General features: G+C 41.8%; 1 protein-coding gene across 2 annotated transcripts in view; it reads left to right on the top strand.

Moving 5' to 3' along the window:
* rab11fip3 (RAB11 family interacting protein 3 (class II)) overlaps positions 1-27,483 on the top strand; it is a 115,966-nt gene that overhangs the window by 45,580 nt on the left and 42,903 nt on the right. For both annotated transcript variants that reach the window (XM_087997861.1, XM_087997860.1), the window contains exon 3: positions 9,278-9,369. In XM_087997861.1, the coding sequence (XP_087853987.1) occupies positions 9,278-9,369 (92 nt within the window). The remainder of the gene's footprint in view (positions 1-9,277; positions 9,370-27,483) is intronic.

Below are 27,483 nucleotides of genomic sequence, written 5' to 3'. Positions count from 1 at the left end.
AGCAAGAGGCCCAACAATCACTTCCCTACCTTTTCAGAATTCTAGCATATACCTGATCAGGTCCTCAGGATGTCTTATGCATTGTAAGGCATCCAGCACCACCCCTTCTAAAATAAGGACATTTTTCAAGATGTCACCATCTGTTTCCCCATATTCCATGTCTTCCTCCACAGTAAACACTAGTGGAAAATTTACTGGTTTAGTATTTTGCCCCGTCTCTTGCGGTTTCACGCAAATGCTGACTTGCTGGTCTTAGAGGGGCCCTGTTCTGCCGCTAGTTATCTTTTTTGTTAATGTATTTATAGAATAGTATAAATTCACTTATGCTATTTTTCATTTATACTCTTCTAAGGATTCACTCAATCTCTCCTGTCTACACCTGACATATGCTTCCTCCTTTTTCTCCACCAAAACCTCAATTTCTCCAGTTATCCCTACACCTTCCAGCCTTGCTTTTCACCCTAACTGGAATATACTGTCTCTAGACTCCTGTGTTTTTTTTATGACTTTCTTCGATTTAACTTACTAGGAAAGTCTCTTCATCTGCATCTCATTTTTCAAGAAAATTTGGATATAATTGACATGCTGTGGCTCTCTGGGACTCTGGTTGAGGGCGGGGGTGGGGGCAAGCTTTTGAAGACAAATTGGCACATTTGTTTTGAATCCTAGTTCAAAGATTTTGGTACGGTAATGTAATGCAGAATAGGTCTAAGCCAGGATTGTATATGTAACTTTACCTGCAAGTTGGTCTTCCTCGTGCATCTGCTGCCAGAGTATTGGAAGTGGTCATAGATTTGAACCGCATTGTCAAAGGAGTCTTTGCAAGTTACTGCAATGCATCTTGTGGATGGTATGTACTACTGCCATTGTGCAATTTGATTGTTTAAACTCCAAATTATGTAGGCCTACTTTAGTCTATCTATTGTATGACAGTGTATTCGTCCCATGAATTACTCTAAAGGATGTTGTGTATTGTCAGGGCTGCTATGTTGGATTTGTCTCTACTATCAAGAGGTGAGCAGAGGTTTGAGCAAATTGTTTAGCTGTGGACTGGCTTGAAATTGCCCCCAGAGAGGTATTCAATTTTTTTCAGCTTGTAGTTCCAGGGCGTTAACCAAGATGGGGAAAGCCTCAACGAAGAGCTGGATTATTGTAATAACCTTGAGTTAAAATGTCTAAAAACCAATCTTCCAGCTCAGCGAGTTATCTTACATGCTTAACAGTATGATGTAGGCTTACCTAGATTAACATGATTTCCCTTTCATACTTCTCTTTTTCATTAATCTTGATCTCCTGATATTTCCACTGGCACATACTGTATGAAACCATTGATTTTTGTGCGGATCTTTTGGTATATAGTACAAGAATCTTCTAAACAATTGATATGCTACCTGTACTCCTGGGGTGGATAGCATTTTAAAAGAAATGCTCATGTTATCCTGGATATAAAATTAAATTGCAAGGGTCCAATATGTAGAGGGATACCATGGGGTGGAGATTATAGAAGTGCTTAAAATAATTATTTTTCGGACTTCGAGTCATAGAGATGTACAGCATAGAAACAGACCCTTCGGTCCAACCCGTCCATGCCGACCAGATATCCCAACCCAATCTAGTCCCACCTGCCAGTGCCCGGCCCATATCCCTCCAAACCCTTCCTATTCATATATTCATCCAAATGCTTCTTAAATGTTGCAATTGTACCAGCCTCCACCACATCCTCTGGCAGCATATTCCATAGACGTACCACCCTCTGCGTGGAAAAAGTTACCCCTTGGGTCTCTTATCTTTCCCCTCTCAACCTAAACCTATGCCCTCTAGTTCTGGACTCCCTGACCCCAAGGAAAAGACTTTGTCTATTTATCCCATCCATGCCCCTCATAATTTTGTGGAATTGAGTCTCCAGTTGAACAAGCTGCTGCAAAACAAATGTGTTGACCTACAATATTAGGAAGAACTTGTACCATATCACATCTTCGAACGTACGTGAAGTACTTTGAAATGAAGTTGTACTTTTGTGATGTTCCTAAAATGAAATTAAATGTCTGTTTTCCAGCAGTAGTGGTTGTGGGAAGAATATTGGGCAGAGCGGGAGGGGGTCACTGTGCCCAACTTGGTCAATTGATCTTTAATGCCTGCAAGGAATATTCTATAGAAACAAATGGTTTGAATAAATCTCTGATCCATCTTTTACTGCACTGAAGTAATGACTTAGCAGAGGTGTTCAAGCTTTAGCTTGGGTAAAATGGATGGGTGGCACAGTGGCTCAGTGGTTAGCACTGCTGTCTCTCAGCACCAGGATCCTGGGTTTGATTCCCGCCTGTCTGTGTGGAGTTTGCACATTCTCCCTGTGTCTGCGTGGGTGTGCTCCGGTTTCCTCCCACAATCCAAAGTGTGTGAGTGAATTGGCCATACTAATTAGGTGCATTAGTCAGGGGCAAATATAGGATAGGGGAATGGGTCTGGGTGGGTTTCTCTTCGGGGATGCGGTGTGGACTTGTTGGGCCGAAGAGCCTGTTTCCACCCTGTAGAGGAATCGAATCTAATCTAAACATTCAATCTTCACTGTAATGTTTTCTTCACTAGTGATTTTGAAGTTTGCAAAAGCTAGGACCAATCTCCTCCAGTTATTAGCATGAATTTATGGTGAAGTGCCTTTTTCTGAAATAATCCTATTAGAAATTTAAGTTCTTATTTGCATTACAGTTCCAGGCATAGCTGCAATGAGTTGCAGCTACCACAAGCAGATCAATTCCTCTTGTCTGATGCTTTATTTTGAGCATTGCTGTAAACAGGAATACTTTCCACACACCCTTCCCTCTAACAGCCACAGGATGTCATCTCTTAAACACCTAATCCATTGTTCCCACAAATAGGGAATGAGAGGTGTTGGAAAGACTTTTTGGCAATTTTTAAGCTAATCGATGACAAAACTGGGAGATGGATCAATTTCGGAATTTGAGAATAAGTCACAAGCAGTTTCCAGAAGTCTGTTTCAAATCCTTTTTATGGTTGAATTATTTTCCAGATCTTGTTTTGATTCAATTTAGTAGTTTCCTTGGGTAATTAAAGCAGAAGGTAAATAGAGCTTAATGGAGTTACACTGGCTAGAGGTATGGTGGTGAGTTAGGATGGCATGAGAGGAATGGAATTGGAGATGGCATCTGGAGAGAAATGGAATGGATAGTATGGGGAAAACCTGAAATAGATGGTGATCTAAAAAACATTTTCAGTAAAGATCATTACACTAAAGATTTTTTTGAGTCTCTAGGTTTCTTAGCAGTTGCAATGATGCCTGTCTCAACCACTAATAGTGGCAAAGTATTCTGTGCCCCAAGGACTTTCTTTAATGGCGAGGTTTCTTTCTCTGAGCATTAACTGATTTTTTTTTTTAAATTACAAAGTTGTCTGTATCAAGACCACTGCTGTTCATTATTCAAGATGTCTACTAGTTCCTCAACTTTGTGTTCTGATGAATTTATATTTGCCTCAATTTATACTTTCTACTCCTAGCATCATAAAAGTATATCAAATGTAAACAAGTGTGATATTATGGGCTCTTTAAACTTGATGTGCCTTTCATACAAAGGTTGATCTTTTGGCCTCCACTCCATTTTTTTTTTAATCTGCTTATCTCCTACAACTTGACTCCCCTGGAGTTCAGAACCCTCTGATTCTATTCAAAGTAGTTATTCAGCGATTTGCTTCTGCAATTCTCTGAAATAGAGAATTCCCTTGAATGAAGTTTTTCCTTCTCTTCATTCTTTAAATGGGTGACCTGTTGGTCTGAAACCCTGCCCCTGAGTTCTAGAAACCTGCCCAGTTTGGGGAAATGTCTTGTCAGCATCCACTCTGATAAAGCCCTCAATTTTCTTTTGACTTGATAAGCTTATTACAGGGGGCCACCAACTTATGAAGCATTTATGAACGCACTCCCATACAGGGGTATAGTAACAATTTTCAAGATCCGATGTAAAAATGTTTCCTCTTACTTTAAATAGCTATTTATATTGACCTGCATTGTGTTCCAACTTGTGTTCAAACTGACTTGCAAGCAGATTCAAGATTGGGACCTGTTCACAATGTGGGGACTGCAGTGTATTGTGAATCTTTCTTTCAACAAGGATACCACTACTCTTCTAAATTCCAATAGTTAAGTCCAGCTTTTCCAACTCTTCCTCATAAAATAGCCTGCCCATTCCAAGCATCAATCTATAAGCCTTCTCTCAACTACTTGCAATGCATTTACATTCATTTTTTAAAAATCTGACAGTGCTATATATATGACACAAGATGTGGTCTCATCAGTGCCCTGTATAACTGAAGCATACATTCTGATATATATTGCAATGAGAACTGAGCATGTTAATATGTTAGCTTTCCTAGTTAGTTGCTTTATCGACATTCTAGCCTTTTGCAACTCAAACCTCTGCAATCTCTCACCAACTAGATAACTGCATTTTTCCATGTTGAAATGGAGACTTTATTCATCTGTAATCCATTTACAAGATCCTAACCCACTTGCTAAACTTCTCTACATCACTTTGTAGTGTCCTTGTATTCTCATCACAATTTAATGTGATCTTTTGATCACAAATTTTAGCAACTATATATTGGGTCCCTTTTTATCAGAGTCATTTCTATAAATTGTAAACAGTTAAGGTCCCACCACTAATCCTTGTGGTACACTACCCATCGCATCTTGCCAATCAGAGAAAATGACCCATTTAAGTGCCTACTGTTTCTTAAGTAGCCAAATTTTTATCCATGCTACTTTTCATAATGTTTTGATTATCCAAAGATGTGCTGTTAGGTGGACTTGATGGGCCAAATGGGCCCTTTTTTTAACCCCACTAAATATTCTATGATTCTAAAACCTAATCAAATGCTTTCTAGAAATCCTACTATTGTGCACCCACCAGTGATCCTTTTTAATCACACCTCGTTTTTCTTCAAGACCTCCAGAAATTGCTTTTGTGAAAGGGAAATCACAATTCCTTACTATACCAGGGACCCTTTTAAGTTTAAGATAATTCTTTAATAATATTGTAGCTTGTAACATACTTATGATTACGTTAAGCTAACTGTCCTGTAATCTTCTGCTTTCTCTATCCCTTTTTGGAATAAAAGAGTAGTTTGTCCTCCAATCTAATAAAACATTCCTTGAATCACTAGAGCCAAACGTCAACTATCTTGGTAGTCACCTTTTAAGATCCTAGGATGAACTGTATCAGGACCTAGAGATTTGTCAGCCTGAAGCTCCAACAATTTGCTCTTAGCAGGAGAGCTGATCAGTTAGCAACAAATTTTTGTTAGTTATTTTGCGAACAAACTTAGCACAATCATAACCCTAAGCAGCCCTTCCACAGACTGTTAAGAATATAAGTAGGAGCAGGAGTAGGCGATCAGCCCTTCGAGCCTGCTCCATTACTCAATAAGATCATGGCCAATCTTTTCTGCTGCATTTACCTGCGTTTCCACCATAATCCCTTAATTCCTTTTATTTTTCAAAAAAGTATCTACCTTGGCTTTTAAACGTGATTTATTGAAGTAGCATCAACTATTTCCCTGAGCAAGGAATTTCCTAGATTTACAACCATCTAGGTGAAGAAATTCCTTCTCTGTTCAGTTTTAAACCTGCTTCCTCTAACCTTGAGGCCATGCCCTCTTGTCCTAGTCTCATCCACCAATGGAAACATCCTATTTCTATTTTATCGATTCCCTTCATAATTTTGTTTTTATAAGATTCCCACTCCTCATTCTTCTGAATTCCAATGAATATAATCCCAATCTACTCAGCCTCTCCTCATTAGACAACCCCCTCAACTCTAGAATCAACCTAGTGAACCTTATCTGCACCCCCTCCAGTACTATTATATCCTTCTTTTGAATAGGGAGACCAAATCTGCACACAGTACTCCCAGGTGTGGCCTTGCCAGCACCTTGTACAGCTATAACATTACCTCTCTGCTTTTAAACTTAACCCCTTTAGCAATGAAAGACAATTCCAATTGCCTTCCTAATTACTTGTTGTACCTGCAGACCAACCCTCTGCGATTCATGGCCAAGGGCACCCAGGTCCCTCTGCAAATCAGCATGCTGCAACTTTTTACCATTCAAGTCATAATCTATTTTGCTGTTAATCCTACTAAAATGTATGACTTTGTATTTACTAACATGGTATTTCATCTGCCAGACCTTTGCCCGCTCACTCAATGGATCTATGTTCCTCTGTAAAGTTACACAGTCCTCTGCATGTTTTGCTCTGCCACTCATCTTGATGTCATCCGCAAATTTTGACACCATACATGTGGTCTCCAACTCCAAATCATCTACATGAGAACCTCTATTATCCGAACGAGATGGGCGGTCACTGTTTCGTTTGGATAATCGATTTTATTTGGTTAATAGATTTAAATATCTTTCCTCTGGGGCTTGGAATTTTTTATGTCTGCTCCCCATTGAGGAAACTGCAACAGCGCATGAGCCCCTGCCCCGTCCAACACTGCCCCCTGCCTGCCCCCATCCAACACTGAACCCATTCCCCACTGTCCAACACAACACACCCCCCGGTGTGCCCGCCCCCATCCACCTCTGCCCCCTCTCTGGGGCAGCCAGACTGGACACCCCTTTGTGGGGTAAGTCTCCAAATAGCAAGCAAGCACACAACCTTTTACTGCAACGTTTTGACAGGTTCCACGTTTTGTTGGCGAGACTATCGGCGGGGGGGGGGGGTGTTGCTTTAGGGTTCACCCCTGTGTAGAACTCCAGGAAAAGTGTAGGAAGAGAGGCTACAGGAGGTCCGTCATTTGGAGACTCTGCCTGTTTAATCACTAAACAGAAGACGTGATCACTGTTGGAAACTCTGCTTTGATGTAAAGTTTCTGTCGGGATCTCGATCTCCTTTGGATGATCCGATTTTCGGATAGTTGGTATTCAGTAATCGAGGTTTCTCTGTATATACATTGTAAATAATTGTGGTCCCAACACCGATCCCTGAGGCACACCTCTCGTCACTGATTGCCAGCCAGAATAGCACTCATTTATCTCCGCTCTTTGCTTCCTGTCAGTCAACCAATCCTCTATCCGCGCTAATACTTTACCCCTAACACCATGCATCCTTATCTTATGCAGTCAGCCTCTTGTGTGGCAGCTTGTCAAAGGCCTTTTGGAAATTCAACTGAATATTTTCCCAATCTTGTTAGTCAATGATTGACTGACCTGTTTTATTACGGTAATATACTCTATATGTTCCCCTTTTTATAGTAGATCCTAAACAGACACAGCCTGAAGCTAGAAATTTTGTGTTCATTTGAAAGGCGTACCTTTATTTCAGTGCTTAAGTCTCCTGGCTCCTAGGTAGCTGAGTACTCTATCATAAAGGTTTAAAAATGTTCTCTGTACTTTGCAGTCCCCCTTTTATTTTAAAATACTTCCAAAAAGTGTTACTCTTAGGCTCTGCTCCCTAGTAGTCTTCCTTTCTTTTCCTTCTTTTTCCTTTTTTCCTTCTTTTCCTTTTTTCCTTCCTTTTTTCCCTCCCTCCCATGCTAAATACTCAAACTACCCGATTTTTAGATCAGGTTTATTATAAAGCAAGGACTGGATTTCTGTATTTGACTAGAATCTCAAAATATAACAGGTATTTAGCTGCTGGCTACAAGTAAGTAAATTAGATAAACTCAACAACTTTTTAAAATTTCCCTTTTACACAGGAAAATAAAATCCTGGATTGGGATGAAAATTGTTCCATAGTCTTTGTTCACAAAATCTGTTGGGCTGGTTCTCGCTGGTCCAAAAAAATTCTCCTTCACATTCCTTGCTTTGATAAGTCGCAACTTTTTAGCATCTGCTAAAAGAGGATAATCTTGGTTTTTCTTTTGGTTTAAACTGGCTTGCTGCATCAAACTTTTTGGCTGCTGCAGACCCGTACTTCTGCTGCAGTCAAATTAGTGTTCGATACAGACCAAGCATCACATCACCTCCCTAACTATGGCCGCGATGTACAAAATGCACCTTTCTTTTACAATCTGATTTTATTTTATTTATCAGGGACCTATAGATTTGTACTCTCTAAAGTTGCATCCTCAATGTTAGTATTTTGCGATTTATTGTGTTGCCTTGTGATGTTTGCTGCCCCTAGAAGTATAGCCTCTCACTTCTAATTTAATTCCTTTTTGTCACTTTTCTGTGCACACCAGACTAGTCAATATCTTCAGTGCACTCCTATTCTGTGAACCACCTGATCAATTTTTATACCATCTGCCATCATCACAATCATGTTCTGGATAATTAATTCATTAATACGTAACAATTAAAATTTTGTTGAATCCTACTGAAAATCATTTTTCAGTCAGTATAATGAATTTTGTACACTACATTAGTTTTGCTCATGCTGGGTATCGGGTCCTTCGTTCTGGTGAGTTGTTGTCTGAGGGTGGCTGTTGGTTTGTGTGCTGTTATGAGTCCTAGTGGTCGCAGTAGTCTGGCTGTCAGTTCAGAGATGTTCTTGATGTATGGTAGAACGAAGGACCCAATACCCAGCATGAGCAAAACTAATGTAGTGTACAAAATCCCATGCAAGGACTGCACAAAACACTATATAGGACAAACAGGAAGACAGCTAACGATCTGCATCCATGAACATCAACTAGCCACGAAACGCCACGACCAACTATCCTTAGGAGCCACACACGCAGACGACAAGCAACATGAATTCGACTGGGACAACACTACCATTATAGGGCAAGCCAAACAAAGAACAGCCAGGGAATTCCTAGAAGCATGGCACTCATCCACAAACTCCATCAACAAACACATCGACCTGGACCCAATATACCGGCCACTACAGCGGACAGCTGAAACTGACAACCGGAAGCGGCAGGGACAGGCCACAATAAATGCCGGAGGAAACACCACAGAAGCGCTTCACAGGAGGCTCCCAAGCACTGAGGATGTCACCTGGACAGGGGACGAAACGTTTGCAACAAAAATTTCCAGCTCGGTGAACAGAACCACAACAACGAGCACCTGAGCTACAAATCTTCACCCAAACTTATTCTACAGACTTTTAATTTCTGCCCAGACTACAATATGGACTTTTGTCAAACATTTTGTTAAAATTCATTTTTTCATGACAATAATTCATGACCTTCAAAATTGTCAACCAAGTTATTGTTTAAGACCTTCCCTTAAATCTGCATTGACTCTATGAATCAATTCAAAGAAAGGAGTCATTCTGTTCCTTTGAATTTACTGTTTTGTACTTTTTGTTCCACAGATTCTGATAGCCAGAACTATGATGCTGGACTTGGGAATGAAGATAATGAGTTACCCTGTACTGAGGAGTTTGAGGATTTCATCTGTTTTGAGGTAAGTATATTGATTTGGTGCAGAGAAGTCATGCCTCCAAATGTCTTATTTTATAAAATGTCCGGCACTTGTTCAGTTAGTAACTTTACTTTCTGGTACTGACAGCACAAATTCAATTTTCTTCTGAGTTGTTTAGTCTATTCTTCAGTCTTTGGTTTGTTCATTTGAGTAATATGTTGCAAGTTTTACCATCATCACCATAATTAGAATGGTCAACTGAAGCTGACATACCATTGCAATACTGAGGGGTTGCTACAGTGTCTGAGGAGTTTCCTTTCTGATAAGATGTTAAGCTGGTAGTCAGGGCCTTTGTTTAACTGGGTGTTTAAGTTGAAGTGGGAATTCTGGTTGACAAAGTTGCTTTCAAGAAGCTTAGTTTCTTCCCCTTGTCAAGTAGACACTTGACTGCATTGCGGAAGGACTGCAATCAATATTTGGACATTGTGTCTTTTTTCATATTTGTATTAGCTTATAATTGCTTCCTCATTCTCTGGCAATTGATTTGATTTGTTACTGTCATGTATACGGGGTACAATGAGATGTGTTGACTTGTGTGCTTTACAGGCGGATCGTACTATAGAAATGCGTCTCTGTAACAGAGTGCAGGATAGTATTACAGCTACTAAGAAGGTGCAGAGAGAGTACTTTTTAAAATAAGTCTATTCAAAAGTCTAATAACAACAGCAGGAAGAAGCTGATTTTGAAGCTGTTCATACTTGCACCCAAGCTTTTTGGGTTTGCCTGACGGAAGAGCATGGGAGAGAGTATTATCTGGGTGGGAATGGTCTTTTGATTGTGTTAGCTGCTTTCCCAATGCAGCAGGAAGTATAGATTAAGTCAATGGATGGAAGGCTGGTTGGCATAATGGACTTAAGTTCACAACTCTCTAGTTTGTTTTGATCTTGGGAAAAACAGTTGCCATACCATGCAGTGATGCATCTAGATAGGATGCTTTCTATTGTGAATCTATAAAAATGTTGAGTATCTTTAGGGACATGCTGAATTTCCTTTAGTCTCCTGAGAAAGAAGAGGCATTGCTGTGCTTTTTTAAAACTGTAGTGCCAACATGGATGGATCAGGACAGATTGTTGGTGATCATCACTCCTTGGAATTTGACATCTCAGCGCCATTGATGCAGACCAGTATGCTGTCCAATCTGCTACCTGAAATCAATGACCAACTCTTCTGTTTTGCTGACTTTGATGGAGAGATTGTTCTTTTTACACCAGACCACGAAGCATGATCTCTTTCCTTTACTCTATCTCATTGTTACGTGAGATCTGACCTACAACAGTGGTGTTGTCTGCAAACTTGTAAATGGAGTTGGAATAGAATCTGGCCACAGTCATGTGTATAAAGAGTATAGTCAGGGGCACTGGTGTTGAGGATTGTTGTGGAGATGCTGTCACCAATACTTACTGACTGTGGTCTGTTGGTTAGGAAGTTGCAAATCAAGTAACAGAAGGTGATGGGGGTGGGGGGTGCGGAGAGGGGAAGGAGATGTGTTTTGTGTGGTAGAGACCTAGGTCCAGAGTTTGGAGATGAGTTTGTTTGGAATTGTGGTGTTGAAGGCAAAGCTGTAGTCAATAATAGTCAATGGGAGCCTGCTGTTAATATCCTTGCTGTCTACATACTTCAGGGATGAGTGAGTCCAGAGACATGGCATCTGCCAATGACCTATTGCACCAGTAGGCGAATTGTAAGGGATCAAGGCAGTCTGGAACACCTGGAGTTGGTGTGAGACATGACCAACTTCCTCGAAGTTCTTCCATAATGTGGATGTCAGAACCACTGGCTGGTTGTCATTGAGGCATGCTGCGTGACTTTCCTTTGGCAATGGAATCATGTTGGTCCTGAAGCAGATTGTCTTTCAGATGTCTTTGAACACTCCCGCCAGCAGGTCCGCACAGGTTCTAAATGCACGACTGGAGACTCTGTATCCAGGCCAGTCGCTTTACATGGGTTCACCCTTAAAGCTGATCTAAAGTCTGTAGCAATGATCAGAGGGTACAGGTGCAACTGAGGCTAATGAGACAGGGTGATATTGTTTCACCGCTGTTCTGTTCTAAGTGAGTGTCGAATATATTGAGTGGGGATGTACTATTGGCCACAATCAAAAGGGATATAGCCACTACTTTATTTTTTTTTGTGTGTGCTATTCATTTGAAATCTGTTCACTTGCATCTCCTTTATCTGCTTGGTTCTTTTTTGAAGTTTCCAGTTTTTAACTTTTTAGTTTGGTTCTGTTCAGTTTTATGCAAGTTTGTGTAACCTGGAGAATAAGCTTTCTTATTGGCTCCTTAATCCTACCACACTTGACAGCAATACTTGTCTGATTTTTCTTCTACAAGGTGGATTTGGAAATGGCTATGCAGTATAAAATCGGACATATTAAACTCCTTGATCTCCTTTTTAACTTAACATGGTTACAGCACAGATTATTCAGCTCCGAGTGGAAGCAGATTATGTACAAAAATGAAATGACAATACATTCCCAACAGTTAACAACAGAACTTTGATTTCTAATTTTGTAATCTTCTTTTGAGCTGGAAATGTTTGGAATGGGGTACTTGTGTTCTTAACTGCAACCTTTTGATCAGCATGTTGCTCTTGAGGCCAATTTATTTGAAACTGTGGCAAATGAACCTTTGTTTACATAAATATTTCTTGATTTGCTGGCTTCCCCTGTTTACAAAGCAATGTGCTAAGGGCTCAGATGACACTTACAAATCAGTAAATTTACAAATTCAAAGTTTGTGAGAAGATTTGTAGCTCGGGTGCTCGTTGCTGTGGTTCTGTTCGCTGAGCTGGAAGTTTTTGTTGCAAACATTTCGTCCCCTGTCTAGGTGACATCCTCAGTGCTTGGGAGCCTCCTGTGAAGCCCTTCTGTGGTGTTTCCTCCAGCATTTATAGTGGCCTGTCCCTGCCGCTTCCGGTTGTCAGTTTCAGCTGTCCGCTGTAGTGGCCGGTATATTGGGTCCAGGTCGATGTGTTTGTTGATGGAGTTTGTGGATGAGTGCCATGCTTCTAGGAATTCCCTGGCTGTTCTTTGTTTGGCTTGCCCTATAATGGTAGTGTTGTCCCAGTCGAATTCATGTTGCTTGTCATCTGCGTGTGTGGCTCCTAAGGATAGTTGGTCGTGGCGTTTCGTGGCTAGTTGATGTTCATAGATGCTGCCTGACCTGCTGTGCTGTTCCAGCAATAAAGTTTCAGCTTTGATCTCCAGCGTCTGCAGACCTCACTTTCTCCTACTTGTTTTATTAGCAGAGGCTCAATGTAGGGTGAAGAGGTTATACTCCAGCTGTACAAAAGCAAAATACAGATGCTGTAAAACTATCTAGTAGTATCTCTGGAGAAAAATAGTTGCTGTTTTATGTTGATCTTTGTTTCCATGTATGCTGCCAGATGTGCTGGGTTTTTTTCCAGCAGCTGCATCATGTTGCTTCTGTTTCGGTATTCTAATTTACTGTCACCTTTTTTTTTCAGGAATGCTTAGTGAAGTTCTGCTCTTCTGTCGTTTCCATTTTGTCTTTCCAACTGGTTTCCTTTTCAATACTTTTCAATTCCCTCCTAGTTTGAAGTGTTTACCAAAGCAATTCCACAGCCAAGTGCTGTTCTTCAATATCTGTACCTCTGGCTCCAACTTACTGCACTTGGATTCCAACTGAAGTTCCATACTTCATGTTTCAAATCTATCTGGACGTTCCTCTGACTGCTCAGTGCCATGTGGTGTACACATGGTTGTCACCATGACCACGACGCAGTTATCACTCTGGAGAGGAAATTTTTATTCATATTGGCAGAATTGGAAAATTTTAACCAAGGAAAGATTTGGATTGTTTGTGGCTGTCTTGACCAAGGACAAAGGAAATTTAACTTCATGGGGATCACATCATGGAGGGCAATTTCCCCTCCAACTCGCCTTTCTTGTTGTCCTGCTGAAACTCTGGACATCACCAGATTGACAGCAGAGGTTCAAGAAGGCAGCTCATCATCACCACCTCCTAGAAGGAAGGGCTTATGCCCGAAATGTCGATTCTCCTGTTCCCTGGATGCTGCCTGACCTGCTGCGCTTTTCCAGCAACACATTTCCAGCTCTGATCTCCAGCATCTGCAGACCTCACTTTCTCCTCAAAGATCACCACCTCTAGGGCAATTATAGGACCTACAACAAATGCTAGTTTTGCCAACAATGCTCATATCCTACACAAGTTTAGAAATCATGGTGGCCTACATAGGCCCTTTCTTGCTTTCGTTTAGCAGAGCGATCAATATCCTGAGCTTAAATTCATGAAAGTAATCATAAATATTAGAGTTGAAAAAGTTTTTTGCACTCTTGAGGACGATGCAAGTCTGGCCATCAGTCCCTGAAGGCATGGAAAAAGCCGAAGCACTCAATGTTTGGGGAGAAAAAAAATGGATTTACATTTGAAGTCTTCCAACTCCAGGGCTGTGAATCAAGAATTGAAAAGTGGGATTAGCCTGGGTAACTTCATAGTAGCACGCACAATGGAGGAAGTTGCCTCTTCCGGTGCTATAAATTTCAGATTCTCTGAACCATGTCATTTTTATATTTGATTTAAATCTCTTTGACTGTAGTAATTGGTATGTAAGCAATCATTCAGTTGGGAGTTCAGAAGTCGTTGGGTAATATTTAAAAATTTGCGAAGACAGATTATTCAAGTTTTAGAAGGAAGAGACTGACCGATAACTTCATTATGGTAAATGAATTGTGGGAACTTCACACCACAAAGTTGTGGAGTATGGGGTGAAAGTAGGAAAGGACTGGGGTTGGAAATGTTTTCACAATTGCAGTATGGAATGTTATAGGCAACAGACTTTGTCCTCAACTCTGTTCAATTATGCTTCTCCTGTCCCCTAAATTATCCAAAGCAATACTTTAAATCCATTTCAAATTCCAGTTTTCCCTTTCTTTTTTTTTTGTTGGTATATTGCTTCAAATAGTAGTTTGCGTTCTTCCAAATTTGTAAACCTATTTCTGTTGCAGCCAGTAAGGAGAGATTAATTGGTTTCTTTCTTTCTTTCTTCATACCCTTGGCTGCAACAAAGTTTTTTTTTTTAATTCATTTTAGCATGTAGCTATGTCAAACTTTTAAAAATTAAAATGTACTTCATTCTTTCAGAATCAAGGAGCCGATCTTACAAACCCTGAGGAAATTTGTACGTTTTTTTGAGTTCAGTGAAAAACTGTTTCTCCATTTTGTTTTCTCACTGGATGCTGTTTGAGGGGTTGTCTTCCAGTTCAGCTGTTACAAATCCATTTTTCTCTCTACTGTACCCAAAAGTAGTTGGCTGAAATATAGTTCCTTTGGATATTCTCATGACTAGCTTCATTTTTTTTCCCAAAGCTGCGTAATCTGTAGAAAAATCTTTCGTCTAAATATGTGAAATTTCCAAAAAACGACTAAATCCAACAGGAATTGCATATGACGGACTGACGGACTACCTGGTTTTAGTCATTTGGTTGACTTGTTAGTTTCCATTCAAACTGGGTCTTTTGTTTATTGGTGGTTTCATTAAAGTACAGCTCAACCTGGTCTGATGATCAACCTGGCCATCTTAAATCAGTGTTCCTCCTTTTTCTATAAAATTATTTTAGTCTGAGAAAAATGGTAAAAATGAAAAGTTGTAAATCGATGGTCCATTTACCTCTACCCCAATACTGTACGTCTTTGGTCTTCTGCAGCTACTTTGTGCATTCCCACTGCTAACTGATTACTTTTGAAATTGCAAATACTGCAAAATGAGGAAATATACCCATTTCACCTTTGGTAGGTTACTGCCCACTGAAGTGAAGTTAGTATTTCATTGTATAATCCAGTATTTTCTATTTGCCTGGCAGTGTTTGAGAGAAAGCTGAGCAAGATCTATGACCTTTCAGTCCTGAAAAGTTAGAAATAATGAGGTTGGATGGAGGGTGGGAAGAAAGCCCTTTTTTTTTTTGGCTGCAAGTGTATTGTGATACTGAAAGCAAACTTGAGAAATAGTCTATTCTCTTTCAATTTGGCACATTACAGTCTTCTGAATTCAATATTTGAACTCCCTTCATTTTTGATCATTTTTTTGTTCAGTTTTGAATTTTTTTGGCATCTGGATTACTGCTGTCCTGCTATTCACACATTCCCCCTTTAAACACATTATTTGTTCCTTTTCATTTGTCCTGTTACTATTTTCACCTGTACAGTGAAGCATTTTAATAGTTTAATCTGTCCTGCCTTTACCTTAAGTGCTCCCTTGTTCTTCCCACCTCTTGTCTAATATTTACTTCAAAATGATTGATTCTAATTTTATTTGGTTCTGATGAAAGTGTAAGACCTGAAATGTTAACTGCTTTTCCTTTGGCAGACTTGCTGTGTTTCCATTTTTTTTATTATTCCTGACTTCCAGCATCCTCAATATTTTGGTTTAATATAGATGTAGTTCCCATACTCTTATCTCAGTAACTTATACCAAACACCATAAACAAAAAGGTGTTTTATAGTAGTTGCTGCAGATTATTTAACTTTTATAGCTCATTCTTATAGGGATCAGTCTAACTGTAACTACTTTAAAGTGTGTTGGCTTCTTCTGACATAGTGACAAGAGCAGAACAGAGCCCAGTGCTTGTTTGTGATCTGTACAGTGTGTTGTGAAGCCCCAGTGCAGCTTAACTGGTGCTCGAAAGATCTGGTTGTTTATCACAATTGTAGAACAGGAGACTGGGAGAGCACAGCAGGCCAGGCAGCAATAGAAGGTGAGGTAGATGTTTCAAGTGTAACCCTTCTTCAGGACTTAGAGTGGGTGTAAGAGGAACTGCATATAAATGGGAGGGGCGGGGAGGGAGGGAGGGAGGAAGGGTGGTGAGGTTGGGATAGGTGAGTACAGATACAAGGTATGACCTGGTTGGTCAATGGGAGGAATGAATCAGGTAGGTGACTGAGAGACATGGAGGGGACGCAGTGGGAAGGGAAGTTATTTGAAATTGGAGAACTCCGCGTTGAGTCCACTGGGCCCTGTGGGTTTATGTTTAGCCTCTCCTGTGTAGAAAAGACCATATTGGAAGCACCGGATATAATAAACTACATTGCAGGTGAACCTCCTGTTTCAACTGAAAGGACTGTTTGGGACCCTGGATGGAGGTGAGCGGAGTGATGTGTTGGCAGGTTTTGCATCCCTTATATTTGCAGGGAAGGTGGGGTTGGTGGCAAAGTGGCAGAAATCAAGAATTGGCAAAGGGAATGGTCCTTGCAGAAGGCAGAGGGGGTGGCAAGGGGACTATGTTCTTGATGGTAAGGTCTAGTTGGAGTTGGCAGAAGTTTTTAAGGACGATGCATTGGATAGGGAAATTGGGGTGGCAGGTGAGGACAAGGGGACTCAGTGTATTGATTGCATTTGGGGTGGTGGGTTTAGAGCAGTGGAACGGGGGGTGGAGATGCTGTGGTACAGGACTGTCTGGATAACTGGTAAATGCATATTGTTCAAAATAGATGGACATCTAGGATGCTTGGGAGTGGAATGTCTCCTCATCTGAGTAGATGCAGTGGAGATGGAGGAATTGGGAGAATTGGATGGAGTTCTTGCATGAGACTGGGTGGGAGGAGGTATAGTCCAGGTAGTTGAGATTCTGTGTTTATAGTAAACGTCCATCTGGAGCTTGTCGCCAGAAATGGGGAGGTCAAGAAAAGGAGGTGTCCAAGTGAGTTTGAGGGCAACGTGGAAGCTGTGGGCAAAGTCGATGAACTGCTCTAGCTCAGTCAGGTGCAGGGCATTGCCCCGATGCAGTCATCAATGTAATAGCAGAAGAGTTGGGGCACAGTGCCTGGATAGGTACTGAAGAGGGACTGTTTGACATAGCCAGCAAAGAGGCAGGTGTCGGTGGAACTTGTGGCCACACCCTGGATTTGGAGGAAATGGGAAGAGTTAAAGGAGAAGTTATTAATGGTGAGGACTAGTTCAGCCAGGTGGGTCTGTTGGAGAGGAAGAAGCTGAGTGCCTGAAGGCCATCCTTGTAGGATATGGACATGTATAAGGGCTGCACGTTGTTAGTGAAGATAAAACACTGGGAGCTGGGGAACTGGAAGTTACTGAAGAGATGGAGGGCATTATTGGTATCGCGGATGTAGGTGGGAAGTGCCTGAATGAAGGGGGAGACAATGGAATCTAGGTAGGATGAGATGAGTTCAGTGGGGCAGGAGCCTGCAGATACAATGGGTTGGGCTTGTGGATCTTGGGAGCAGGTAGAACTGGACATTGTGGGGCTGGGGTCTTTGAGATTGGAGGTAGTGGAGGGGAGATCATCGGAGGCAATGAGGGCACTGACCGTGCGAGTGATCTTTGGTCTGATGGGTCATGGTGAGGTTGTAGTCTAGAGAGAGGTAGGACATGGTGTAGGAGAGTTGGAATTTGGCCTCTGCGACATAGGTCCAATCTCCAGACTGCCACCACCTTGCCTCTGTTAACTGGTTTTTTGGTGAACTAGGGTTTGGAGCAGAGTGGAGTTGCTGCACATTTGGAGGGGGTGAGATTGGAGTGGGTGAGGGGGAATGGAGAAACTGAGGCAGCTGATGTTATGTTGGCAGTCAGCAGTGAAGAGGTCTAGGGCAGGGTGGTGACCAGATGGATGGGGAAGGTTGCAGGTAGGAGAAAGAGTCCTCAGAAGGAGGTTGGGAGTTTTGTTTTGTCGAAGGAGGTGCTGTGGAGGCAGCAGAAGAGCTCAATGTCATAGTGGGTGTGGAAGTCGTTGAGGTGGGACCAGAGGAGCACAAATATTAGTCCTTTCCTGAGGACTGACCATTCAGTCTCAGTTCGAGGTTGTGTGTGATAGTGAATATGTGGCAAGGCTTGGGGGTGGGGTTGTGGGAGGGGGTCCCAAGGAGGGTAGGGAGTGGAAGGATGATGGCGAATGATAGATGAGCATTGGATGTGGTGTGGTGGGAGGGGGTGGGCTGTGTAGGCGAAGAGGTGTTGGGGTAGATGGGTGAGGAGGGAGGGCATTCCAGGTAATCCAAGATGGAGGATGGGAACACTTTCTGGCTGTAATAGGCTGCTTTTTTTTTTTGTTTTTAGTGTTTTTTTTTATGTATTTTAGGTGTTGGAGGTGATTTCCACGAATTATAGGAGCAGCAATTACTGTTGTATATGCTGTTGCCTTGTTTTGGAACTTGGGAGGGGAAAAATGTCAAATCAACAGCACTTTTAAAAAGGGAGAAGGACAGACGAAGGTAGCACATAGTCAGTGCAGAGAGAGAGAGAGACCCACACTGCTACCTGACAGAGCAGTGAAACTGCAGGTACTGCCTTTGCTGTTTGATGTCCACTGATGCATGAATTCTGAATGTCTAGGAAAACTTAACAAACAGCAAAATTCACAACTGATTTTTGAGGAACTTGTTTGAGAGAGGTCACAGCACAGAAACCAATAAGTGAATAGTTTTAGATATAGCCTTGCTGTAAATCTACAATAGTGAATAGAGTGGGTTCTTGATTGTTTTATTAAGCTATATCTCTGAAGTCAGAAGTATTAAGTTAGCCTGGAGTAGTGTTTTGTAGAGGAATAAGATGGTGCTATTTTCTGGGTCTGTAGATTGGAAGAAGCAAAAGTGGCCCTTAGGAGAGTGATATGCTCCTCTTGGCGGATGTCAGAATTTAGGCAGCGTTTACATGTTACGGAGGGTTATGTCTGCAACAAATACCGTTGCTTGCGAATCAGATCGGTTCGAGCAACACTTAGTAGCAATGAGGAATTTACAAGAGCAAGGAGGTGTGATGGATGGCAGTTATAGGAAGGGAGAAAAGTGGCAGACACTGCCACATAATTGGCTTCATTCCAGGAGGGGTAGGCCGGTAGTACAGGAGTCTTCTGTATTATTTGTAGGGGCTGATGGATTCTCAGGGGAATGTAGCACAAACAGCCAAGCTTCTCGTTTCAAGAAAGGCTCTAATGTATTGAGGGGATGTCTGGTTCCAAGCGTTCGATTGTGTTAGGGGATTCTCTCTAGTCAGAGGCATAGACAGACATTTCTGTGGCCAGCAGCGAAAAATCAGAATGGTGTTGCCTCCCTGGTGCCAGGATCAAGGATGGCTCAGAGGGTGGAGAATATTCTCACAGGGGAGAGGGACCAACAGGAGGTCATTGGTTCCAATGTGCACAATGACATAGGCAGGGAAAAGGATGAGATTCTGAAGGAAGAATATGGAAAGTTAGGCAGGAATTTAAAAAGGAGATCCTTGAGGGTAGTCACATCTAGATTACTCCTGGTGCTACAAGCTAGTGAGGGTAGGAATAGGAGGATAGAGCAGATGAAATGCGTGGCCGAGGAGCTGCTGTTTGGGAGAAGGACTCTCATTTTTGGATCATTGGAAGCTATTTTGGGGTAGAAGTGACCTGTACAAGAAGGATGGATTGCACCTGAATTGGAAGGGGACTAATCTACTGGCAGGGAGACCTACTATGCTGCTCAGGAGGATTTAAACTAGTAAGATAGGGGTTGGGAGCCAGGGAGATAGTGAGGAAAGAGATCAATCGGAGACTGGTACAGTTGAGAAAAGGAGTGAGTCAAACAGTTAGGGCAGGCAGGAACAAAGCAGAGAACAAGGTAGGACTGATACATTAAACTTCATTTTCTACAATGCAAGAGGCCTAACAGGGAAGACAGATGAACTCTTAGGACCATGGGACTAGGATATCATAGCAATTACAGAAGCAATGGGATGGACAGGACTGGTAGCTTTAATGTTCCAGGATACAAATGCTGTAGTAAATATAGAAAGGGGGGCAAGCGAGGGTGCTGAGGAAGGATATTCATAGGAATACTTCCAGGGACATTTTTTGGGTGGAACTGAGAAATAAGAAAGGGATGATCACCTTGTTGGAATTGTATTATAGACCCTGAATATTCAGTAGAAAATTGAGAAATTTGTAAGGAGATTTCAGTTATTTGCAAGAATAATAGTGGTTATGGTAGGGGATTTTAGCTTTTCAAACATAGACTGGGACTGCCATAGTGTTGAGGGTTTAGATGGAGAGGAGTCTGTTAAGTGTGTACAAGACAATTTTCTGATTCAGTATGTGGATGTACCTACTAGAAAAGGTGCAAAACTTGACCTACTCTTGGGAAATAAGGCAGGGCAGGTGATTGAGGTGTCAGTGGGGGAGCACTTTGGGGCCAGTGACCATAATTCTATTAGATTTAAAATAGTGATGGAAAAGGATAGTCCGAATCTAAAAGTTGAAGTTCTAAATTGGAGAAAGGCCAATTTTGACAATATTAGGTGAGAACTTTCAAAAGCTGATTGGGGGCAGATGTTCGCAGGTAAAGGGACAGCTGGAAAATGGGAAGCCTTCAGAAATGAGATAACGAGAGTCCAGAGAAAGTATATTCCAGTTGGGTGAAAGGAAAGACTGGAAGGTGTAGGAATGCTGGATGACTAGAGAAATTGAGGGTTTGATTAAGGAAAAAAAAAGAAACCTATGTCAGGTATAGACCGGATAGACTGAATCCTTAGAGGATAAAAGCAGTAAGAGTTTACATAAGGAAATCAGAGGACATGAGAGAGCTTTGGCAAATAAGGTAAAGGAGAATCCATAGGGTTTTTATAAATACACGAAGAATAAAAGGGTAACCTGGGAGAGCTTACAGTCAGAGACGTACAGCATGGAAACAGACCCTTCGGTCCGACCTGTCCATGCCGACCAGATATCCCAACCCAATCTAGTCCCACATGCCAGCACCCAGCCCATATCCCTCCAAACCCTTCCTATTCATATTTAAAAGGCATTTGGATGGATATGTTGCAATTGTACCAGCCTCCACCACTTCCTCTGGCAGTTCATTCCTTACACGTACCACCCTCTGCGTGAAAAAGTTGCCCCTTAGGTTTTTTTTCTTTCCCCTCTTGCCCTAAACGTATGCCCTCTTGTTCTGGACTCCCCGACCCCAGGGAAAAGACTTGGTCTATTTATCCTATCCATGCCCCTCATAATTTTGTAAACCTCTATAAGGTCACCCCCGACGCTCCAGGGAAAACAATCCCAGCCTGTTCAGCCTCTCCCTGTAGCTCAAATCCTCCAACCCTGGCAACATCCTTGTTGAAACCATTTCAAGTTTCACAACATCTTTCCGATAGGAAGGAGACCAGAATTGCACGCAATATTCCAACAGTGGCCTAACTAATGTCCTGTACAGCCGCAACATGACCTCCCAACTCCTGTACTCAATACTCTGACCAATAAAGGAAAGCATACCAAACGCCACCTTCACTATCCTATCTACCTGCGACTCTACTTTCAAGGAGCTATGAACCTGCACTCCAAGGTCTCTTTGTTCAGCAACACTCCCTAGGACCTTACCATTAAGTGTATAAGTCCTGCTAAGATTTGCTAAAATGCAGCACCTCACATTTATCTGAATTAAACTCCATCTGCCACTTCTCAGCCCACTGGCCCATCTGGTCCAGATCCTGTTGTAATCTGAGGTAACCCTCTTCGCTGTCCACTACACCTCCAATTTTGGTGTCATCTGCAAACTTACTAACTGTACCTCTTATGCTCGCATCCAAATCACTTATGTAAATAACAAAAAGTAGAGGGCCCAGCACCGATCCTTTTGGCACTCCACTGGTCACAGGCCTCCAGTCTGAAAAACAACCCTCCACCATCACCCTCTGTCTTCTACCTTTGAATGAGTTCTGTATCCAAATGGCTAGTTCTCCCTGTATTCCCAAGTCTCCCATGAGGAACCTTGTCGAACGCCTTACTGAAGTCCATATAGATCACATCTACTGCTCTGCCCTCATCAATCTTCTTTGTTACTACTTCAAAAAACTCAATCAAGTTTGTGAGACATGATTTCCCATGCACAAAGCCATATTGACTATCCCAAATCAGTCCTTGCCTTTCCAAATACATGTACATCCTGTCCCTCAGGATTCCCTCCAACAACTTGCCCACCACTAAGGTCAGGCTCACTGGTCTGTAGTTCCCTGGCTTGTCTTTACCGCCCTTCTTAAACAGCGGCACCACTTTTGCCAACCTCCAGTCTTCCGGCACCTCACCTGTGACTATCGATGATACAAATATCTCTTCAAGAGGCCCAGCAATCACTTCTCTAGCTTCCCACAGAGTTCTCGGGTACACCTGATCAGGTCCTGGGGATTTACCCACCTTTTTCAAGGCATCCAGCACTTCCTCCCCTGTAATCTGGACATTTTGCAAGATGTCACCATCTATTTCCCGACAAACTCTATCTTCCATATCCTTTCCACCCTAAATACTGATGCAAAATATTCATTTAGTATCTCCCCCATTTTCTGTGGCTCCACACAAAGGCCACCTTGCTGATCTTTGAGGGGAGAAAATGAGGTCTGCAGATGCTGGAGATCAGAGATGGAAATGTGTTGCTGGAGAAGCGCAGCAGGTCAGGCAGCATCTAGGGAACAGGAGAATCGACGTTTCGGGCAATGAGTATAGTCTATAATGCCCGAAACGTCGATTAATCTTTGAGGGGCCCTATTCTCTCCCTAGTTACCCTTTTGTCCTTAATGTATTTGTAAAAACCTTTTGGATTCTCCTTAATTCTATCTCATGTCCCCATTTTGCCCTCCTGATTTCCCTCTTAAGTATACTCCTATTCTCCAATTTAGAACTTCAACTTTTAGATCCGATCTATCCTTTTCCATTTCTATTTTAAAAGGAATAGAATTATGGTCGCTGGCCCCAAAGTGCTCCCCCACTGACACCTCCGTCACCTGCCCTGTCTTATTTCCCAAGAGTAGGTCAAGTTTTGCACCTTCTCTAGGGGCGGGGGGGGCGGGGAGTCCAGAACTAGAGGGCATAGGTTTAGGGTGAGAAGGGAAAGATATAAAAGAGAACTAAGGGGCAATATTTTAACAGGTGGTACGTGTATGGAATGAGCTGCCAGAGGAAGTGGTGGAGGCTGGTACAATGGCAACATTTAAGAGACATTTGGATGGGTATATGAATAGGAGGGGTTTGGAGGGATATGGGCCGGGTGCTGGCAGGTGGGACTAGATTGGGTTGGGATATCTGGTCGGCATGGATGGGTTGGACCGAAGGGTCTGTTTCTATGACTCTATCTCAGCTGGGTCCACAGGGGCTGAGCTGACCTGACCTCCCCAGTCACCATCCATTTTTAATTCCCCCTTCCAGCATGACCATCCTTGGACGACTCCACTGCAACAACGGTTCAAACCGCAGATTGGACTGCCAACACCTCAACGTCTTCATGTATCTCCTTCTCACCACCCTCATTTCTCTTTTTCCCCTCTTCCTCACCCCCCCTCCCCCCCCCCCCACCCAACTCCTCCCTTTATCTGCATCTCCCCTTACACTCACCTCCAGCCCTGAAGAAGGGTTGCATCCAAAACACTGACCTCTCCTCCTCCTGATGCTGCCTGCTTGCTGCGTTCTCCCAGCCTCATGCTTGTCTACCTTTTGGATTCCAGCATCTGCAGTTTTTTTTTGTCTCTAACTGAATTTATCACAATGGGCTGTTTTGAATGCTTAACTAAATTCTTGGTGCTGAAATTGAGTTCATTATAACTTGTGGGGTTTCCTCATTTTTACTAGGTTAGCACAATTTCATTAATTTAGTTCAGTGTTATTCTTGTGATATAACATTTTTAAGCCAGAAATTATCCCTGTTAAACTTGTATAAAACTGTCCTTCATTACTCCTGTTTATAACCTACCTGGTTTGTCTCTACTGAGTTGTGCAGGTGCCAGTATTAGACTGGGAAGGGTAAAATGAGATGAAGGGCTTTTGTCCAAAACATCGATTTTCCTGCTCCTCTGCTGCCTGACCTGCTGTGCTTTTCCAGCACCACTCTAATCTAGACTCTGGTTTCCAGCATCTGCAGTCCTTGTTTTTACCTGGATAAGTTGAGAAGTCACACATCATCAGATTATAATTCAGCAGGTTTATTTGAAATCACAAGCTTTCAGAGTGTTGCTCCCTCATCAGGTAAAGTTCTGACTTCAGCTGATGAAGGAACAGCGCTCTGAAAGCTTGTGGTCTGTACTGAGCACTTTGGTAGTGTGGATAGTTGTGATTTTTCATAGACTATACTCATTGCCAAACTGTGTATTCAAGCTCTCAGCTGGATACCAGTGATGAAGCAGCATGGCCACAATGTTTCCTAGGTAAAAACAATGATTGCACATGCTGGAAACCAGATTCTGGATCAGTGGTGCTGGAAGAGCACAGCAATTCAAGCAGCATCCGAGGACAGGCAAAATCGACGTTTCGGGCAAAAGCCCTTCAGGAATCAGAGCACAATGTTTCCTTGGTCAAGCTTCCTTGAGAGAGGCCCTAGTTTAAATGAATTACAATGGAAGCCTTCCTATATTAAGCCAACAGGTTCTGCAGGTTTTAACATTCCCCTCCCCCTCCACAAAAGACATTTTACATATTGCATTGTTTTGTTGCTTAGTTCACTTTGGTTTCACAAAAGTTTTTATTGTAAGCTGCTCTGTTTCCTGTTGCCTCCCACAACAAGCATGTTGCAATGAACAATACAGCCGGTCTATCTTGCAGGCATAACATTTAGTAGAAATTTTTCCACCAGTTTCTATTGTGCTGCCATGCAAATGAACTGAGTGAAGAGCTTTCTGTGATTCGATTTAATACTTGCAAGTCAGCCAATCTGACCTCCATACCAAGAGCCTATAAACTGGCATAAGAAGGCTGAGCCTGCATTTCGCACTGTAAGAAATTTGTATGAGAACGTGTTAGCAATGCTTAATCAGCTCATTCTGGGATTTAGTGCTGAGCTCAGCAGTATAATCTCGTGGATAATTTTGAGATTTTCTGATAGCCTGAACAATTGGTTACACTTGTATTGTTACTCTGTTTTAATTTTCAGAATGTGGGTGTGGATGGCAAGGCTAGAATTTATTGCTGATTTCTAGTTAAGTCTCCTTACATTTATTTGATATTGCTGAATTTAGTAGTTCACTTTGAAATTCAACTGCCCTCCAATCAGAGTAATGTAGAACTGAAGACTTTAGAACAGGTTCCTTGCTCTAAAGGCCACTAATGAATTAGTTGGGATTTTGTCAGTCTGGCTGTTTTTGTGGTCGCATTTATTGAGGCTGAGAATTTCGGACATTTTTTTTAAAAATTGCATTAGAATCTCAAATTGCTATATTGGAATAGGAATTTGTACTGAGTTCTTAATCCAGCAACATAGCTGCACTACCATACTATTTAATGAATTAATACTTGCTTCTGGTGTGAAATACATAAGAAGGAAAGAGCTTAGATATGATTTGTCTAACAGGGCAAGCTGCAGTCTTCAAATTGCCATTGATGTTTGGGGTCACCTGGCCCAAACAAATATTGGAGACACTTAGGTCTTTCAGTCTTACAAAACATCTTAGTAGGAGTCTTGTAGCTGCTGTGTAAGATGGTAAATGGTGTGGAATGGGTAGATATAGTAAATAAGTTTTTAAATTGCAGGAACTGTACAAGCAACCATTACCTTAAGCCAAATACAAGTCAAACTTTGAGCTAATATCGGGTACTAAAACTAAGTGCTGGAGAAACTGCAATTCTGGTAGCATCTGTGGAGTGGAAAAATAGTTAAATGTTTCAAGTTTAGTGACCTTTTTGTTAGAACAGAACTTCATTCTGGCGATGGGTCACTGGACTTAAAACACTTTTTAGTTTTGTCTCTACAGATGCTGTCAGACCTATGAGTTTCTCCAGCATTTTAATTTCCAGCATGTATAGTTCAATTGTATGCAGTGAACCCTTAGAGCAATGGAAAAAAAATCTCTTGAATTGTCTAAACACACTTTGGATGCTGCAGAGGGAGCTGTAGAATAATTTTGTATGTTTGAATAAAAATGGGCTGAATAGCTATCCTCCAGTCCTAATCTGCGACTGGCATATGATAAAACATCTATTGTATTTTTTGGGAAGGATCCAATCTCTTAACGAGTTAGTGGTTTCAGTTTTAAAATACCTGAATAGATTGTCTTGGGGTATGTTTTAAATTGGATGTCTATTGACAGTATTTTACAACTGTGTACTTGCTACTGTATTATCCTGAGCAAAAGGGAATGTGTTAAAACTGAAATAGGTGAGCAGAAACTTATTTTGCTGAGCTTTGAGCAATGATCCCCAGACCAAGAGTGCTTAGTGATATTTAATCCAAAGTAATATCATGGAACTCGTTGCAATTTACAATAACAAATCTTTATATGAAAATGTGATTAATGATTGGGAAAAGCTGGAAAAATTTGTGGATTCCAAAAATTTGTGTCCATAAAAGATCCTGTATTCAGTTATTTAGTGACAGCAGGAAAGGACCTTGAGCTCAAGCGTGACTGTTCCTTCAGCTTGCTTTATGCCACGTGTGTGTGTGTGTGTGCGTGTGTGTGTCTGTGTCTGTGTGCGTGTGTGTGTCTGTGTCTGTCTGTCCCTGTCCCTTGGGTTGGATAGGCAAACCGGTGTCCAAATGTAACAGTTGTATTTGCCAATGTTACTGAACCCTGACTTTTCAAACTCGTACATGATCGGCATGGTCTTTTTGTATGCTTCTTTTGTTGCAGTAATCACATTTCAATCAACAGAAAATGCCTTGCTTTAGTTCCTAGCTTGCGTACTACAGCCCAGAGCTCCACTTATAGTCAATTGTTGAAAATGTTGTTTGCTATAAAGTGGGTGGCACCTAACAATTTAATGTTAGTTGTGAATCCAAAATAAAAGCTACATACACAACCAGGAAATTACTTTTTGAGTTGATGCTTTTAAAAATCAAATGGCAAAATGGGTGCAAGGGACTGTTAGTGGAAATGCTCCCATTAACATGCAGTGGCTGTATTTTTGCAGATCTGTAGCCAGCCAATGAAGTGGAGTATGTGTACAAAGGTGAGGAAGGGTAAATGCAATATTATCAGGTGAATTTGGTTCACATGATCAAATAGGTAAGCCAAGATTTGTTTTCCTACAATCACTTCAGCTTTGTCATTTTTGCATAAAAGCAAAGCGTTGCAAATGCTGGCAATTTGAACAGGGTGCCAGAGGATCTCTGCTGATCTGGCAGCATCTGCGGAAGGAGAAACCGTTAACATGGAGACTAATAACTCAAC

The sequence above is a fragment of the Chiloscyllium plagiosum genome, unplaced genomic scaffold (assembly GCF_037043375.1).
Source record: "Chiloscyllium plagiosum isolate Xiang-an unplaced genomic scaffold, Cpla_swu_hap1 HiC_scaffold_20, whole genome shotgun sequence".
Lineage (NCBI taxonomy): Eukaryota > Metazoa > Chordata > Chondrichthyes > Orectolobiformes > Hemiscylliidae > Chiloscyllium > Chiloscyllium plagiosum.
This window is presented reverse-complemented; position numbering and strand designations above follow the sequence as displayed.